This window comes from Chiloscyllium plagiosum, unplaced genomic scaffold, assembly GCF_037043375.1.
Source record: "Chiloscyllium plagiosum isolate Xiang-an unplaced genomic scaffold, Cpla_swu_hap1 HiC_scaffold_19, whole genome shotgun sequence".
Lineage (NCBI taxonomy): Eukaryota > Metazoa > Chordata > Chondrichthyes > Orectolobiformes > Hemiscylliidae > Chiloscyllium > Chiloscyllium plagiosum.
This window is the reverse complement of record NW_028270157.1, coordinates 46,137,123-46,155,082: the sequence shown is the minus strand read 5'-3', so window position 1 is coordinate 46,155,082 and position 17,960 is coordinate 46,137,123. Positions and strand designations below refer to the sequence as shown.

Here is a 17,960-nt window from a genome sequence, read left to right as displayed (position 1 = left end):
TTTGTAAATATACAGTCTTTATTAACTATTGATTGTTAATCACGTCTTCATTTACAATATAATTCAATGTGTTTAATAGTTAACCAATGGTTACTGGTTGTTCGCTATTTACAATCCTAGTGGCTAGTGTTCTCTTGTGAGTAATCTTTTATTCAACATGTTATGTATGTGAATATTCAGAATGAGGTAAGTAAGGTTGGTGAGCTACAGGTGCAGATCACCAAGTGGAAATGTAATAAGAATGACAATCTTTTTCAAAAAATGACAGGACTGGGTACTGGATACATGGTAATGCAAAATGGGGACTGCAGATGCTGGAGGGGAAGATTACAGGCTGGAGAGAGAGAATGTCCTAAAAGAATCCAGGATCTATTTTGCATCAAAGGTGACAAATAAGTGCAAGTTGATGTTGGTCACAATGGTACCATTGCAGTACATAGCACATGGAAGTACTTGGACATATTACCGATTCTGTTTTATATGGTGCTATTTGACTGCGCTCAGATTAAGATACTGTCTTCCCGCTTTCTAGGATACTGGTGGTGTGGCAGTATTACCAGGACATAGCACAGCAGTGTACTGTGCAGTGATTGCAGCAAATGGAGAGCTAAGCCTGGGCCTTGGAGACATGGACATTCACCGACAAATAACAGAGCAGTATGTAAGAGAAACCCAATTCCTCATCCACAATCCTCTGCCCCTTGTCAAAACTAGCTGTGGTGATCTTTACATTTCAGAAACTGTACACAACAAAAGAGGAATTAAACCAATTTGGTTCTTTCTCAAATTCCTTCTTGGCAACAGTGTGAAATTGTTTTGAAACATGCAAAGCTGAAGGCCCCATCTTTGTTCCATGACGTATGCTTTCCATTTAAATCAATGTCCTGTTGAATTGAACTAGGTGTAAAATGGGAGCCTGATCCAAACCAACCCTTGTTCCTGCCATTCAATTAAAGTTAACACTGACATTAGTAGATAGAATTACTATCCCTAGCATTAATCGGCACATACACAGAAACTGACATTAGAATGAATTGATAGAATTTCTGCGAGAGAACGACTCTACCAGCTCACTTTTCCACAGAGTTTGTTCCCCTGGCTCCCACAATTCTGATCTCTGTGTTTCTGGACTGCTTGTTATTTGCTAGGTTTCTAAATTCAAGGAGCAACTCCAATCAGCCTCATTAGTGTGTCTAGATGGGAATATCCCTGCATCGACTATCCATTATGTCTGCAGTGTTGCGAAAGAACATGGAACACCAGGTAATGGAGTGCACCAGGCACATAACTGAAAGTGTTACATCAATGAGTTAGGATTTCAAACCAAACAAAATAAGACCTAAAGACTCGTTAATGATTACACAACAATATGGTTCCACTGGTCATTTAGTTGTTATTACTACAATTCCAAGTTAATTAGCCCAGGGGCACCTCACCCCTCATCAATCGCGACAGTGTCGGTGCTGCACTGGGGCCTCCAGATGTTAGCAGGCCCTAAGTGGAGTCTCTTACAGTGTCAACAGGACAGCAGCAGCATGAGGTGCCAGGGTCTCCTGGGGCATCAGCGTCATCATTGCTGTCCCTGGAGCAGGGAATCCTTGACACCAATTGTGTAGAGACCTTGCAAAAGGCCTGGACCTGTGTTTGGGACACTGACTGATGAAGATGAACTCTATTTAAGGACTTTATTCTTTTTGTAACTTAAAATGGCGCTGGATTGTGGCAACAAAATGTTTTTCGCTATATCTCCCTAAATATATGTGACAAAAAAATCATTCATTTATACATTGAAAGACAATCTTAGGTGTCTTACTATGCAGTACAACTAACTGCTGAGGGCAACAGTATTTATCCAGTACTGGTTCCATCAAAGCAGCAACAGCAATGATAGTTATGCCACTTCTGCACAGAAAAACTGACATTCTCTTGGCAACAGAAACAGTATTTAAATGTGGTTGCTAAAACCATGGGATGTTAAAGGAAACTTCACCACCTTTTATATGCATTGTCTTGTCTGCAGTGTTATTTGAACCGACAGACTCTATCGCAGCTTGCAAACCATTTGAGTCAGACAGTTGGAAATCTATGACATTCACATCACCCAATCTGCAGGAACTAAAGGCAATGAATGAGGCTCTTGGACTACCAGTGCCAACAGGTGATCATTTCCAATGTGTTTATTTTGCAGCACGTTTCAAACAAATTTTAGCTAACACAGGTAAAAGGCAGAGTTCAAACTGTCAGGTGGTTTCAAGTGTGAGCAAGTTTAAAGCCTCACAAAATGGTGCAGGGGCAGAAACCTATCACAATCCCACCCACTTCAAGGTTTAATTCATACTGGTTTGCTATTAAACTGTGGGGCTGCTGGGTAAAGAATTGGAGTATTGAAATTCGCAGTTAGCTGTGAATTTAATCCAACAATCTGGTGTTTAGAGCAGGTGTACAGATTCCTCAAGCTGCAGTCAACTCGGTGCATGTAAAGAGGATAATGTTTCTTCAATAAAACTGGGAAGGCTTCAAGCATAGAAACGAAATAACTACAAGTCCTGCTTGTGAGCGAGTCTGGTGCTCACAGCTCTTGTACTGAGAGTGTCCTCTCACTTCTTGACAGGGTGATTTCAGACTTCACTGACCTTCACCTGCAGTTTCCTGCTCTCAACCTTCACTGTGTGATTGGAACAGCTTATGCAGCTGTAGCTCGCAGCTGTAGTGAGGAATAGCAACACCAGCACCAGCAATATCTGCCTTCTCCTCAGCCACATGCTGCTCCAAAGGGCAGGGGGAAGGGACACCTGCAAACAGAGGATCAGGTTCTGAACGTGTGTGAGCACCAGCATCTCCAGGAGGCACAGTCACTGTTGACATGTGCAGCCTTTTGGAACTAGACTTCCCAACTAGTAGAGCAAGTATTTCCCATTACTCCCCTTATTGTCACAAACTCAATCTTTCATTACTATATTTGTGTTGTGCATTCTATGTTTAATTAATACTGAGACTCCACTTTATTTCTTCAAAAAAAGATATTTTCTTCCTCACAGGCCCATTGTTCATTCTGATACAAATCCTCCTGTGGGAATTGACCTCCAATAGATACATCTTTTATGGGAGCGACTGCTTTTAGTAGAGCTACGTCAGCACAGCAACAATCAAAAACTGTGTTCGTGCGTGTGTATACACAAACACACACTCTCCACACTATAGTAACACACCGGCTGTATAAACCGATATGTCACTGCATTGGGAGTTGGCTTGTATTTTTGGAAGTATTTTAGTTAGAAGTTTGTGAAACAAGGAGGAGGATGGCATGAGGGAAACTCAGTATAAACAATGATTGACATTTATCACTTTTTGGTGAAGCACATCTATTGGCTTATATTTTATACAAATATTTGTATATCTCCATCTTTGCCCATGACTGGAGAGTTTATATTGTGAATGTACAATCCATGAGAGATGGATCAGGCCTCTCACTGAGCACTGGAAATGTAAATCCCATTCTTAGGAATTTAAATCCTATACATTTGGACAATCTAATATATCTGTTAATTTGTTCTGTTTCTAAATAACTTGCATTTGAATAGGAAAAACGATCAGAATTGGCGGCATTATTTTATTCAAGCAGTGTAGATGTGATGTTCTGTCACTATGAATGCACATAGCTGTTGGCCATTTGTTAGATCAATGCACTGCTGCACTCAACATCCACTCATCATTTGAGCTTTCCTTCAGTGTCTGTAAGGTTATCACCCTCCTTTTCTCAATTGCAGAGTTGCCCACATTGATGGATGATGTCATTGGTGTTGCGCTGGACATGTCACAGCCACTGTTGAAACACTTGCAATGTGTGATTGTAACTCTGGGTCACCAAGGCGTACTGCTGTGTGGCAGAAGTGAAGAAGAAACTATTTTTCTTCAGCCAAAGAAAGCTTCTAAGGTATGCAACTAAATTGAAATGTTCATTCATTGACTTGAAACCTACTTACATCTTCTGTTTATTCATTCACAAAATGTTGGTATTAATTCTGGTTCCTTCCCAAACATTGCACACATTGCTTTGGCAACAAGGTGATTAGCAACTTGCTCCAAGGTTACTAGTTGTTGTTGAATGGTGTCTGAGGTGAGAGTGGTTGTTGAGTTTGGACACAATTCAGTTAATCCATATATAGAACGTTAGTGTGTTGTCACAAGCCAATAATTCCCCACAGAGTAGCCCCTCGATTTTTGTTACATCATTGGCTACCACTGCACAACTGAAATGAGTTGTTACCTTGCAAATACATAAAAGTTAAAATATAAAAGCAAACTTTTAGTGCAAACACTCCATTAAAATTTAATTTCACACAAATGAATAATTAAATTTATTCACTGTGTTGCCAAATACTCAGTCCCTGTTGCTCCATCTATCTATTCCGCTTAATGTTGAATATTCACAGGTTTTAACTAGAGCACTAATCCCAGAATATCATTTCATAGCCTCAGTTCTGTTTGAAGAAGTTTCTCTTGTCATGTAAATAATGTTTATTTATTCCTGTAATTACTAATCTTCAATCTTGCCCCTTCAGCTACTCTGCGTCACATCCTTTCATTACCATGAGTTCCTCTATTTCACCATGATCCAATCGTTCATGGTTTTCTTCATATTTCTCTTACCTGGTACCTTTCTGTTGAATCTGCAATATACTCTAGCATGGAATGAAGATCCTGTTAAGATCTTTCATGTTGGATTCTTGTTATCTACACTTGGTGATAAAGCCTAGACTGTACATATTTTGGTATCATCTGCAAATTTCAGCATCAACCAATCCCATCTTCTCTGTAAATCATTGTTGAGAATATAAGAAACAGGAGCTGGAGTAAACCGAGTAGCCTGTTGGGTTTGCTTGTTTATTCAAAGCAATCAGGTTACTGTAGGGCTTCCACTCTGCTTTCCTGCCCATTCGTCATATCAATCTGTTTGTCTAGGTCAACCTTCGATGATGACACATCCTGAACACTCTGGTTAGATATAATGAACAGAAATGTTCTCAGAACATAATCATCAAGAAAATCTATTCCTACTTAAAAACCATCTGGGAGAACTGCCTTAGTTTCTACTTCGTTTTCTACACATTAATTGTAATTCAGTTTGATATGCTACCAACTCTGTTCCCATGAACCTTCTCAAAGCCCAGGTACACTGGAGCCTAGCAGCTAGAATACATTCAAACATTGGTCTTGTTTAGTTAGCCTTTCCAACAATTGAATCCTCTGGCATTACTATGTTTGTACACATATTGCTGAGCTCTCCACCTGGGACTCTGTGTTAATGCCATATTTGTAAAACCTACTTAGATACCTAATTTTCCTTGTTTTAGACTGATTTAAAAATGTAAATTTTCTTGGGCAATCTTGTTTTTATTGTCCATTTCTCATCCCTGCTGTATCACCACGCTCCTTAATTTTCTATTGTGTTCTTACTGTCAGATTTTCGTTCTTGAGTTTGTCCCATAACATAATGTCAAATTAGCCCCTGGCCAGTGAGTTACCTACAAAAGATAGGAAAAAGAATGTGACAGTCCTTAAGCACACACTCATTCCTCAAACCAAGAATGACTGGGGCGACCCAATCTCCAGTCTACTTTGTTCTCCAAGTGGGACAAATACTGACCTTCTGATTGACACCTCCTTCTAACAGCATGGTTAAGACTGGTCACTCCATTTCTGCACATTTTCATTCGCATTCCATTACCCCATGCCATGATCTATCTGTGCTCCAATAGGTGGTGACTCTGCATATAAATGTTTTTGTACTTTTTCCAGATTGTACCTGGTAAAGTTTGTGCTATCCATTACCCAGCAATTGCTGTTGAACCCAAAGAAATATTGAACGTATCTGGAGCAGGTGACAGGTAAGGCACTTTAACCATCTGATGTCCATCTGATAACTCTGTGTAGATTCTGTCAATGAACAATGAAATGTAACTTCTCAGTTAGAGAAATATTTTCATTTTGGGCAGTTGCATTTGGATGTGTGATTCTAGTAAGAATTTTTCCAGTCGACACTGGTGAATCTCTGAAATATTCTTTTGGAAAGTTAATGTGTGGATATTGGGTACAAATTCACGATTTCTGCCTGTAACCTCCAAACTCAACCAAGCTATTAGAGGAGACAAGTATCACAGATTGTGTGCAAATCAACCCAGCCTATAAGAAGACCTCATTTTGCTAAGATGCAGTTATGTAAGAAGGGCAACCTTTCAGTATCTGCCTCCAACAAGTCTTTCAAAAATCATCTTCACACCCAACAGGATAGGTGAATGATTGAGAGCGAGTAACTGCATCAAAAAGTGGAGATATGTCTGACCCACTTCCTGATATGGGTGTCCACGTGTTGATCATGGGATCACAGTGCACAAATTGGCACCAGATTGTTCAGAAGATGCAGACTAACCAATTCAGTGAGTTGAGAGGGAGATGAGTTGTGGTGGAGGGACAGTTATGAAACTGAAAGAACTGCATCGGATCCAGAGTGGGATATTTGTGATGATGTCATAGCCAGCTAAATTCACTCAGAATAAATTCCATGAACTCTTTTCATCAGAGGTTAAAGACAGTGACTTTGACAGATTTCTGAATTGTTTGATTGTGGCTAAAGCTATTTCTGTGGGATTAATCCATTCAGCAAACCATGCCATATAAATATAATTGACCTTCCACATTTCAAAATGGTGACCACCCACACTGGCAGTTCACATTTTCGGAGCTTCGGGGGATTTTTGGAGCTTCACATGGTGACATATATGCTCCAATCTGTGACAGCTATGTGCAGAGCCTGACCGAGGGAAATCCTTGGGTTGAGCTTACAGCTGAGTGCTCAGTAAACAGAGCTCTGGGTTGCTATCCAGTGGTCACCTAATGAAAATTTATTAATTTGTTCATCAGCGAGAATATATTTGGGTCCTGTACCCAGTGAGTGAGGGAACATTTTCTGAACACCAAAGTCCCTATACCAATAATGGGCACATTGGTGAGGTCTGGCAGGTGAATGTGTCTTGTGGAACTACACTTCAGCAAGAAGTCCACTTCATCTTGGAGTTAGAATGAAAATGTTTTGAAGGACTAGCTACGTTGGAAGAATGGAAATGTTAATTGGGTTGCAATTTAAGCCATTACTGAATTATGTATCATCACACTTCAGGCTGTGGCACATCTTTCAGTTATCTTACTGTAAACATTTTGACTCAAGCAGTCACTCAAGCAGCACACTTGAAACTGTATTATCGAGTCATGTGATAGAGAATGTGTCCAAGAAGCTTGGTTACAACCAGACTATGTGAGGACGAGGTTCTAGTTTTTGCCATTTGTAGGAGCATGTACAGATGTATTGGAAATAATGCACCTCAAAGAAGGTGACAAATCCCTCAACCAGCCTTCTAATCTCACTTCATTCTGCAGTAGTTACAGCTATCATCTTCCCACCCTAACCACACCAAAGTAACGATTTGGAAAGGATTAGTTCAAAGAAATAAGGGATTTCCTTTGATTATACAGATTAGCATAGAATTTGTGAACGTAGAAAACATGTGAAGGGTGATGTTGAATAGAAATAAACTAACTGACAAACATTAAAATGGATTATTTACCTCCACTATAATAAATATTAAATAGAAGTCGATCCCAGATTTTGCCTTTTCCATATTTCTGTATTAGTTGTTTTCAAATAAGAAATCCATAGCCGTTTCTGGTAGAAAGGCAACAATTCGAAGTAGCCAACCTCGCGTGCGTGAAATGGTGACTATTTTCTGCAAACTTGTTCTTTCATGTTTGTCGCGTTCTTCCTACCAGCAAGGAAATTGCACAGTGTCCTACCCACTCTGATCGTGGACCGCCAACCCGCCCTTGAAAGGAATCTTCCTCCTACTCAATTTATTGGGGAGTGCCCACCCATCTGTTTGGGGCCACCTTACATACAAAACCTCTTTGTAGTGTGTTCGGTCCGACCTCCATTCCAATCCCTGAAAATATATTCTTCTACTTAAAAACAATTTCTCTGTGCTTTTCTTACTTCTTTAACCCCAGTCTTGTTTGGTCTGGTGATTATGGTTGCAGTGTTGGAACGATCACCAGTTCTGCTTGTTGGAAGTTTACACCTAACATCCTATAGTCCTGCTTTAATTCAAAGAGCTTCTCTTTTCTTGTTATTTACCTGAAGATTTAGACATAATGGCCAATTGTGGAACTACAATGTTGAAACAGACTTGTATGACAGCTCAAAATTGTGCAAAAGAGTTCAACTAAATCACCTCGGCATTTAGGAATACCGGGAGAGAACTGGAGAGGTTTATTCATCAATTACTTTCACAAGTTCAGCTGGACTCTGAATTGACACGTGACTGTCAAATCATGCACCCAAGTCTGCTCCATTTTCAAAGCATAGTCCAACATTATAGAGATCTTGGTGTTGCCAAGATTTGTTTCGTTAATGGAGTTTCTGGGGTACTTGATGGGGGAAATTTTGTAGATTTATAGGTAAAGGGCAGAGATGTGAGACGAATTGAAAGCTCTTTGAAAGGACCTGCACAACCATGATGTGCTGTTTGGCTTTTCAGTGGTGAATTATCCTATGAATCTCCTACCTTGTAATTTTAAAGTAAATTGTACTGTTGTGTGGCAAATCTATTTTCACAACATTCTACTCAAATTTAACTAGATAATGATGCCAGCAAAACACTGCATTTTTAGGGATGAATGACAGGTAGAGTCAGCAACTCATCCTATGATTCAGCCTATATAGCTACAGTTGATTCATTACCAGACAGAATTGAAGTGGATAAGATCACATTTATGTCTGCAGTATATAAATTGATGGTTTTTCAGTAATCCAGTTTTCAATGCCCAATATGAAATGCAATCCACAAGTGATGCCTTACTGGGGGTCTTGGAGCTTTGACAATGTCAAAGAGATACATCATTACCTGGAGGATTAAAGTGATTGACAAAAGATGCCAAGGCAGCAAGGTGAAAAAAGGTGAAAAAGGTCTTGGTTTAGTTTTGGAATAAAATCAGAAGTCGCACAACACCAGATTATAGTCCAGCAGCTTTATTTGAAATCTGAAGCTGTTGGAGTGCTGCTCATATACCTGTCAAAGGAGCAGCACTCCAAAGGCTTATGAATTCAAATTCAGTAGCCAAAGGAAGTTGAATAAATACTTAAAGCATGAGACAGTATTGCAGGATATGGGCAAAAGGCTAAATAGAGAGACTAACTAGATTGCCCTTTGGTAGAGATGGTACATACCCGACAGACCAAAGAACTTCCAACGCCATAGTTTTCTATGCTCAGTTGGCTGGACAGCTAGTTTGCAATGCAGTGTGATGCCAACAGCATGATGTTTCTCATTTTTATTTTTTGCCAAACTTTCTAAGCTTATTTGTTCTCAAATTTACCATCTACTCTCTTAACTGTATCTTTATGAAATGCTTATCGCCCTACTTGCCTTCCTGGTGCCCATAGTAGCTCATATCATATATTTCTTCTCATATATTATCCACATACATTTTTTATAAATATTTTTATTGAACAGAAAAAAACGTTTTTAGGTTTTTTATAAAATTACAAAACTAACACAAAATAGTGAAATCACTTTACAGTATAATGACTATCAATATAAAAAAAGTTAGATATTAATCTACTCTACAAACTACCAAAACACAAAATAAGATATAGGAAGAAAAAAATCTATACATTGGTTAGGCCACTGTTGGAATATTGCATGCAATTCTGGTCTCTTTCCTATCAGAAGGATGTTGTGCAACTTGAAAGGGTTCAGAAAAGATCTACAAGGATGTTGCCAGGGTTGGAGGATTTGAGCTATAGGGAGAGGCTGAACAGGTTGGGGCTATTTTCCCTCGAGCATCGGAGGCTGAGGGGTGACCTTATAGAGGTTTGCAAAATTATGAGGGGCATGGATAGGATAAATAGACAAAATCTTTTCCCTGGGATCGGGGAGTCAGAACTAGAGGGCATAGGTTTAGGGTGAGAGGGGAAAGATATAAAAGAGACCTAAGGGGCAACTTTTTCATGCAGAGGGTGGAACGTGTATGGAATGAGCTGCCAGAGGATGTGGTGGAGGCTGGTACAATTGCAACATTTAAGAGGCATTTGGATGGGTATATGAATAGGAAGGGTTTGGAGGGATATGGGCCGGGTACTGGCAGGTGGGACTAGACTGGGTTGGGATATCTGGTCGGCATGGACAGGTTGGACCGAAGGGTCTGTTTCCATGCTGTACATCTCTATGACTATGACTCTACAGTATAGTACATAACTAACAACAAAAAGAGAGAGGAAAAAAAGGAAAAAGTAAATAAATAAGCGTTCAAAGTAAAATTACATCATGTCATAACAAAACGCATATTTATACGGGATTCTTCCTCCCAGGGGCCCCTGAACCAACAGACATAGTCCTCATGGCTAAACAAAGTTCCTAGACAATATGGCCGATACATCTGCATCGGTGTAGCCCAGGAAGGATCTCCACGTTCTATAAAACAGTTTTGTTTTTTGGTGCTCCATATTCATAAGGAAGTCTAGAGGGATATATTCCATAACTATCCTATGCCAGTTCGAAAGTCCAGGAGGACTTTTGGATACCCAGCTTGCTACTATGTTTTTCCTTGCACAAAAGGAGAGGATAGAAAATAATTTCTTCCCATATCCATCTAGAGAGGGAAGATTTGAAGAGCCGAAAAGGAGAGACACCGAGTCTAACCCAATCTCCGTTCCCAAAATCTTTGCCAAGGCATTTGCTACACTGTCCCAGTATCTACGAATCTTATAGCATGTCCACAAACAATGAGTGAGAGTACCAACTTCTATTTTACATTTAGGACACATTGGAGATGCTCCTGCCTTAAACTTTGCAAGTCACTCTGGATTTATATGGGCCATATGAAGTATCTTCAATTGAATAGCTTGAGTCCTATTACAGATAGAGATCTTCCTGACATTTTCCCAGATGTCCTCCCACATCTCTAAGGAGATTTCCATCCTTAATTCTTGAGTTGAGGTTTTATATAGCCGTTCCATGTCCTTCAATACATTATTACCTAGTGAGTGATAGAGAGTACTGACCGAGGGTGCACCCATTGGCCGAAGGACTCTCCTTTCCATATCCGATTTATAAGGATTAGTCATCAATGTGGTCTTTTTTTTGTACGAAGTCTCGTACTTGAAAATATCAAAAGAGATCCTTGCTAGGATCCACATACTTTTTAAAATAGCTCTTAGTAACTCCCTCCATCTTTGCAGACTATCACTCCATCTCTAACAATCTCTTCCCTTCTAAATTGCTGCTACTCATTTTGCAGCTCCACTTTTATGTCTCACCAGTAAGGCTTCCAATCCCTTCACAGACGTTGGCTGGCTTTGTCCATAGTATATTAATGGTGGAGAAATAAAACAGGATACAGACAGTTAATGTAGCGTCAGTCACTGTAAGAATTCTAGAGTCACATTGTAAGGAAGTCTGAGAAATGCACTTTTTTGAATCATACTATGATCTTCTAATGTGATTTTATGAAAGGGAAATAATATTTGAAAAATGTAAGCTTTTTTGAGGATGGATAGGATGGATAAAGGTGCATCCGTAGTGTTACTCTTATGAACTTCCAAGTGGAATATGATAAGATGCAATACAATACAAAAGGTCATATGCCTGATAAGGGGTCATGGAGTTAAGGTCATGTTAGTATGCTAGAGGACTGGATATCAGACAGGAAACCTTAAGAGTAAAAAGGGGCATTTTTTACTTGGAGGGCTGTCACTAGTGAAATGGTGAAAGCATCAGCATTAAGGGCTTCAGCTATTTACAACCTACATTCACGGTTAGGGATATGGAAAGCAAGAGGGGAACTGAAGAACAATGATCAGTCATGATCATATTGAATGATGTCCTCGCTTGCTCCATTTCTTTTCTCCTTATCTCTTCTCATCCTCATCTCCTCACCACTATTCTGCAGCCTTTGCCACAGTCTAGCGCATTATACTCCTCCAATTTCCTCTCTCTGTTGGGTTTGGTTCCTTTCTGTTATACAATTATTTCTCCACACTGTCTCAACTACCACCCCCACACCTTCCAGGACCCACTTTTCTTCCTCCACCACACCTTCAACACGCTGTCCCTCAGGGATACCTTCTGTTGGGATGGGCTCCTGTAAGTACGTTAACAAGACCCAGCTCTACATCTCTACTACATCTCCACAAATGCTCCACTGCCTTTGTGTTGTCAGACTGCTTCTGTAACATGCAGTCTTCAATAATTTGTTTAAACATAATAGAGCCCAAAACCATTTTGTTCTGTCATGTTCAGTCCACAAACCCTTGCCAGTGATTTCCAGCTACTGACTCAGGTTAAATCAAACTGTTTGCAAAAATTTCAACCTAAGTGAGCTTGAGACCCATAACACACTATTTCAGTGTTCATCTGGCTGGCCTACACACTCAGAAAGGAAGTCCCAGTTTTGAGCAGCAGCAAAATGTGTGTAGCACCTGTTACAGCTGGGACACTTAAATGGAGACATGTATACACTTTTGAACACAGTAGCTTTCAAAAAGGCACTATATTTCCACCTTCATCCAGTTTTACCTGACTTGTGTTGAACATCCCTTGAATATATGTTCAAAATGGCTCTGCCCTGCTTCGGACTGCAGATGTTCAGTGGGACATCAATGGGAAATAATAATCCAGCAAATAGAGCGAGTTGGAGGCTGTAACTTCATCACATCCTGATTAACATTGATCATGGTCCTGCCCATTTCCAGTATGAGCTCTGGTCTTCTAAGTCAAGGTCAGAGAGTGCACCATACAAATGCAGTAAATTTGCATTTAAACTGATATTAGTTTGGTCTTGTTTTAAAGTGCAAACAGGGAAATGCAAATCATTCTATAACTATGACATCTGATACTTAATCAGGGAGAGGCTAACAGGGCAATGTAAATGAAGCTTCACTAATTCTCTACTGAAACTCTAAATGGCTTGGAAGTATTTGATAGTGCAGTTGGATATATAAAAAAAGGCACAACTGAGGCCTGCAGATGCTGGATATTAGAGTCAGGATTAGAGTGTTGCTGGAAAAGCACAGCAGGTCAGGCAGCATCCGAGGAGCAGGAAAATCGACGTTTCGGGCAAAAGCCCTTCATCCTGCTCCTCGGATGCTGCCTGACCTGCTGTGCTTTACCAGCATTACCCTATATAAAAAAAACCATCAACATCTTAAATCCTTAAAGATCATAATTGCATTCAAACTCAAGGGAGGAAGTTTACATTGCTATTGATAGACTATCACTGATTGTAACATCCTAACTCCTGCCTCTAGATTAGTCCAGTGTAAGCCAAGACCTCCGGGAGCTTCGAATCCATGGTTTCTGTTTATGGGCAGGTGGGTTGGTGTTGTTCAGCTGTCTACTGAGAAAGTGGGATATTCCTGTATCCTCTGCAAGTTTTCTCCACAGGCTCAAACTTGGCAGCAGTTCAGAGCAAATTTACTCTGGATTAAATGAAGCTGAACAGTTAAGCCAACTCACAAAAACAGCATCATTAGGATCTACCCCAGTTGTTTGAATTGTAGATAATTGTGCGAAATAAAGCATTCTCAAAAATTAATCAATCATCCCAGTAAAATTTCTTCATATATACAGCCCCTGGTTATGTACAGTTGATCAACTTACGGCCATATTAAAATCATATTACCCTGTAAGAGCTGTCCCACATTCTAAACAGAGGAATGCAAACAAATTGTGCATGTAATTTATTTAATTGATAACTGAATTTTTGATAAGTGACAAGTTTTGTGTTTTAATTCAAATTAAATGAAATCAAGTATTTGAAAGTAATTGCAGTTTCTCCTTATTAAATATATTAGTAATTTCCTGTAAAAACTTTTGTTCATGGTCGTGCCTTTCCTGTTCTGTACCTCAGTCATATTTGTCATCCTCAATTCTCTCTCATACTAGTTTTGATTCCTCCTTACTCGCCAGTCAATGTTTTTTTTATTATTTGTCATTGTGGCAATAGCAACGGATCATGCTGTGTTTAAGCCTGCAGATTTTGTTAAATGCTCATATCCACCTAAGCACACTCATTGAATGTTAATAGCTTTGCAGGTTCAAAAATGTGACTTACACATTTGTTAAATCCTGAGGCAACAATCTCAAATCAGCTTCTACAATTGTATGTTGTAATTTTTAACAGATCTTTGCATTGACGCTCAGCTGCAATTTCCATAATTTTAAAGCTTAAAGATATTCTCACAAAATTACAGTGAAAACAGGTTGTGGTGTTTTGCTTTGATGAATCAAATCTGATTTATTTTTAAGAATTAGAAACGAAAGCTTCTGTTCTTGAGAGCTCATTTTTCCTGTTTAAAAATAAATTAATGTTCCTGCCCAATGAGGGTTAATGTTAACTGTATAATCAGCTGTTTCGATAAAACCCTATCTGTTCCACCCTCACCACCTCCAAGTCAAGGATCTCATGACCTCTTTGTTCTTTGAAACCAACTTTCACGTTTCTCTACTGCTTCCCCCATCTCCTTGCAGATTTAACCAAATATCCAGCTGGTTTTCCTCTAGTCACAGCCCTCAATTCCCTTGTCCCTCAGGTTTCCCTCCCACCTCCTATGTCTTCTCCAAGTTCAGTCTCACAAAGACTGTCCACGTTTATCTTAAGATTAACTGTCATTGTTTTCACCTCAGTCTTTATGCTACCCTCACTCTCAAGCATGCATTGCACCCTCCAAATACTGCTATTCCAATTCATTCTTGGTCAGCCTTACATCCTAGAAATCTCTAAAATACCTGGTAGGATGAGCTAGCCTTTTAATTATCATTCTTGATGAATTCTGGCATTTAACATAAATAACTGCAAATCCATTTCAGTGTGTGCATCAAAGTGACTAACATTATGTGGAATATCAATATTTGAGAGCCACATTGTTCCTTATATTCCCAGGATAGGTTGCAAGCTGTTTGGACAAAAGTCATAGCTAAGTTAAGAATACAAAAGGAAGCAATATTGTGGCACGGCTTGAACTTGAAATTTGCCCTGATTAAGGAAGAGTTTCCTGATCCTGTCTATTGTGGAATGAGAGTAGAACTGTTTCTGATTTGAATCTTCTGGGGAAAAAGCTGATGAAATCTGAACAGGGAGGTCAAACAGGAAATTGTTCACAGTTGCAGAGCAGAGCTTTCATGGTTTAAAAAAAACTTTGGAAAAGGAGAAAGAAAGGGAAAGAAAAAATTTAATAAAAACTGCAAATAAAAAATTTGTAAGAAAAAACTCACTGAACAAAGAAAACCTCATTTTGATAAAATGAACAGGTGGAGATAGTTACTAAATTAACTGAACTGTGGGGGGTAGCATGAAATTTTATGATCCAGATAATGTTAGAACTAGTATGTATTTAAGTATGTTGAAGTGGTGTGGCAATGAAGCAGGGTTGCATAATGCTGTTTAATGTCTCATATTCATATAATGCAATGCTAGGGTTTCCACAGTTTTCTGTTTTCATGGCACTGTAAATTGAACCATGTGCTACATGGTGCAAAATTGGATGGAAAGACATACTGGAGTGAAAATTAGCATTTTGACAAGTTATTTGAAGATATTAATATAATTAAGCAAAATTTGGTGAATATACAGTCTTGCCTAAAATATGAACTTAAACTGCTTTAAATAGATCAGTATGGCAGATATTTTAGGAGAAGCACTAAATGAATTATGTTACAATTCTTGTAGAGAATCACAAAAAGAAATTTGAACTTCCCATTCATAGCTAATCGGATCACATAACAAGATTACAAATTTTAAAGCGTTTTACTGTAACAAAAAACGAAAAGCAATATTGACTAAAAACTTTCTTTGGAGGCAAAAAACTTTAAAGCACAACTTCAAAAGTACTTCACACAATCTCTACACATTCAGTTCTCCCACAGTTAGTTAGTCCAAAGTAATTTTTAGCTTCATCAGGTTTGCTTCTGTTCTTCTCCTTTCTCAGCCTGGGAATTTATAACCTCTGAAATATCTTTCACAGCAAGGCTGTGTCCAGTCTGCGCCCCTGGATCCACCCCCAGATATTCTTCCTCAAGTGAAACCTCTGTGAATCTTGCAGCCTTTTTGAATTCGGTATTTTTGATTTGTATGCCTGCATGGTGAACCACAACATCTTGTTGTGAACAGCTGCTCCTCCTCTCTTTAATAATGGATATTTTTAAAATACAGACTTTCTTTCATCCTACAGTTATATTAACAAAATAATGAAACTTAAACCAAAAAATCTCATCTAATTTACAAGAAAAGCTCTCAAGCTAAATAGTGCATGCACTTTGCAAGATCTCTTATTTTTGCACTATGAATTGGCCACATTTTTCCCTCTTTAAATCATTGAGAAATGCTTGAAGTGCTATTGTGAACAAAATCCTGTTCTGAATATTATAAAAAATAATATGGAGACATTGGAATAGGTACTAGAATAGTAGCAAAACTAATATGTTGAACTGGCCAGGGCTCCTTTCTATAGAAAGGAAAGACTGAAGAGTGACCATATAGAGGTTTTAATATTCTGTGATGGTTTGATAGATTGGAGATAGAGATATTTTTACTTACAGAGGGGACTAGAACTTGGTGCAATAAATACAAAGTAGATTATAAATCAAATAGGGAATTCAGGAGAAACATATTTATTCAGAGTGGTTAGAATATAAGCTCACTACCATAAGGTATAGATGAGGCAGCTAGCGATGATGCATATCAGGGGAGTAGCTAATTATATAAGGGAGAATGCAGGTAGGCATGGGTTATGAAGCAAGAAATGATCCAAGTCCTGTGAACCTTTGGCCAAAGGCATTTAAGCAACTTGCTGCTTTGGCAACAAAACATGTGTCACATTTTGGATTATGAAGAAAGGAAGAAGCCCACAGTGATTTATACAATACTTCTCACTGGGTTCAAATTAGGGCATAAAAAGGTAGATTATTACCTCTAGTTTCTGTTCTCTAGCTCAGAGTGATATAGCACTTATGGAATTGACTATTGTAAATGTCACTTGAGTAAAGGAGTTAAGCTAGTTTATCCTGTAACACTGCTCACAGCACTAATGAAGAAAACCCAGGCATACCTTCCATCCACTGAGCAGCCACCAAAAGTTCAGCATTTCTCTAAACCTCTCACTTCTTTTTCTTTCTTCATAAATTTCATTTACCCTCCTCCCATGTCCCATTTTTCTCTGTTCTGTAGAAATCAAGTGGTTTCTGATTTTCAACCTGATTCTTTTATGTGATATTTTAAACTCTCTCCACATCAAATCTTGTGTTTCCAATGGTTTTTGTACCATCTATCCACTTTTGATCGGAGAAAGTTCTATTTTGCCAGAATTCTTCAAAGAAATACCTGAAATAAATGGCAACAATTATGAATCAGAGAACTGTAACCACAATATTTATTCAGGGAAAGCAGTCAGTAGGATAATCTTATGATTTAGCAGTCCCAGTTTTTATGGGCTGAATTGATATTACTACTGTATCATTCCGATCCATGACAGGAAACTGGCTAAGTAGATATTTTTTGTTTTTTTTACTGAAGTGATCTCTTACCAAAGATTAGACATGGATTTCTGCAGTCTTTGTTTTATAATAATAAAACAAGAGTTTATTAAAAACAGAAATGAAGATAAACAAGGTGAAAACAACTCTGTATGTTTAACTTAGAATTTCAAATCCAAATTTGCAGTAAATGGTGTTAAATGCATAGACCTAAATCTCAAAGTTTCATCACAATGGCTAAATGATTAAAACTGAGAACACACTAAACCTTTAAACCATTAGTTTAGTCCTTTTTTTGAAAGGGGGTCACATTGTTTTACCTGTTCATAGAACTATTTAAGAAAGCTAAAAGATCTATCATAAATTTAGTCATACAGCATG

At 38.7% G+C, this 17,960-nt stretch overlaps 1 protein-coding gene across 1 annotated transcript in view; it reads left to right on the top strand.

The window, feature by feature from the left end:
• The window catches only part of LOC122559599 (uncharacterized), a 121,184-nt gene that overhangs the window by 88,949 nt on the left and 14,275 nt on the right, over positions 1 to 17,960 (top strand). The window contains exons 14-18 of the mRNA XM_043709359.2: positions 533 to 661; positions 1,149 to 1,263; positions 2,021 to 2,158; positions 3,768 to 3,934; positions 5,800 to 5,888. Of these exons, the coding sequence (XP_043565294.2) occupies positions 533 to 661; positions 1,149 to 1,263; positions 2,021 to 2,158; positions 3,768 to 3,934; positions 5,800 to 5,888 (638 nt within the window). The remainder of the gene's footprint in view (positions 1 to 532; positions 662 to 1,148; positions 1,264 to 2,020; positions 2,159 to 3,767; positions 3,935 to 5,799; positions 5,889 to 17,960) is intronic.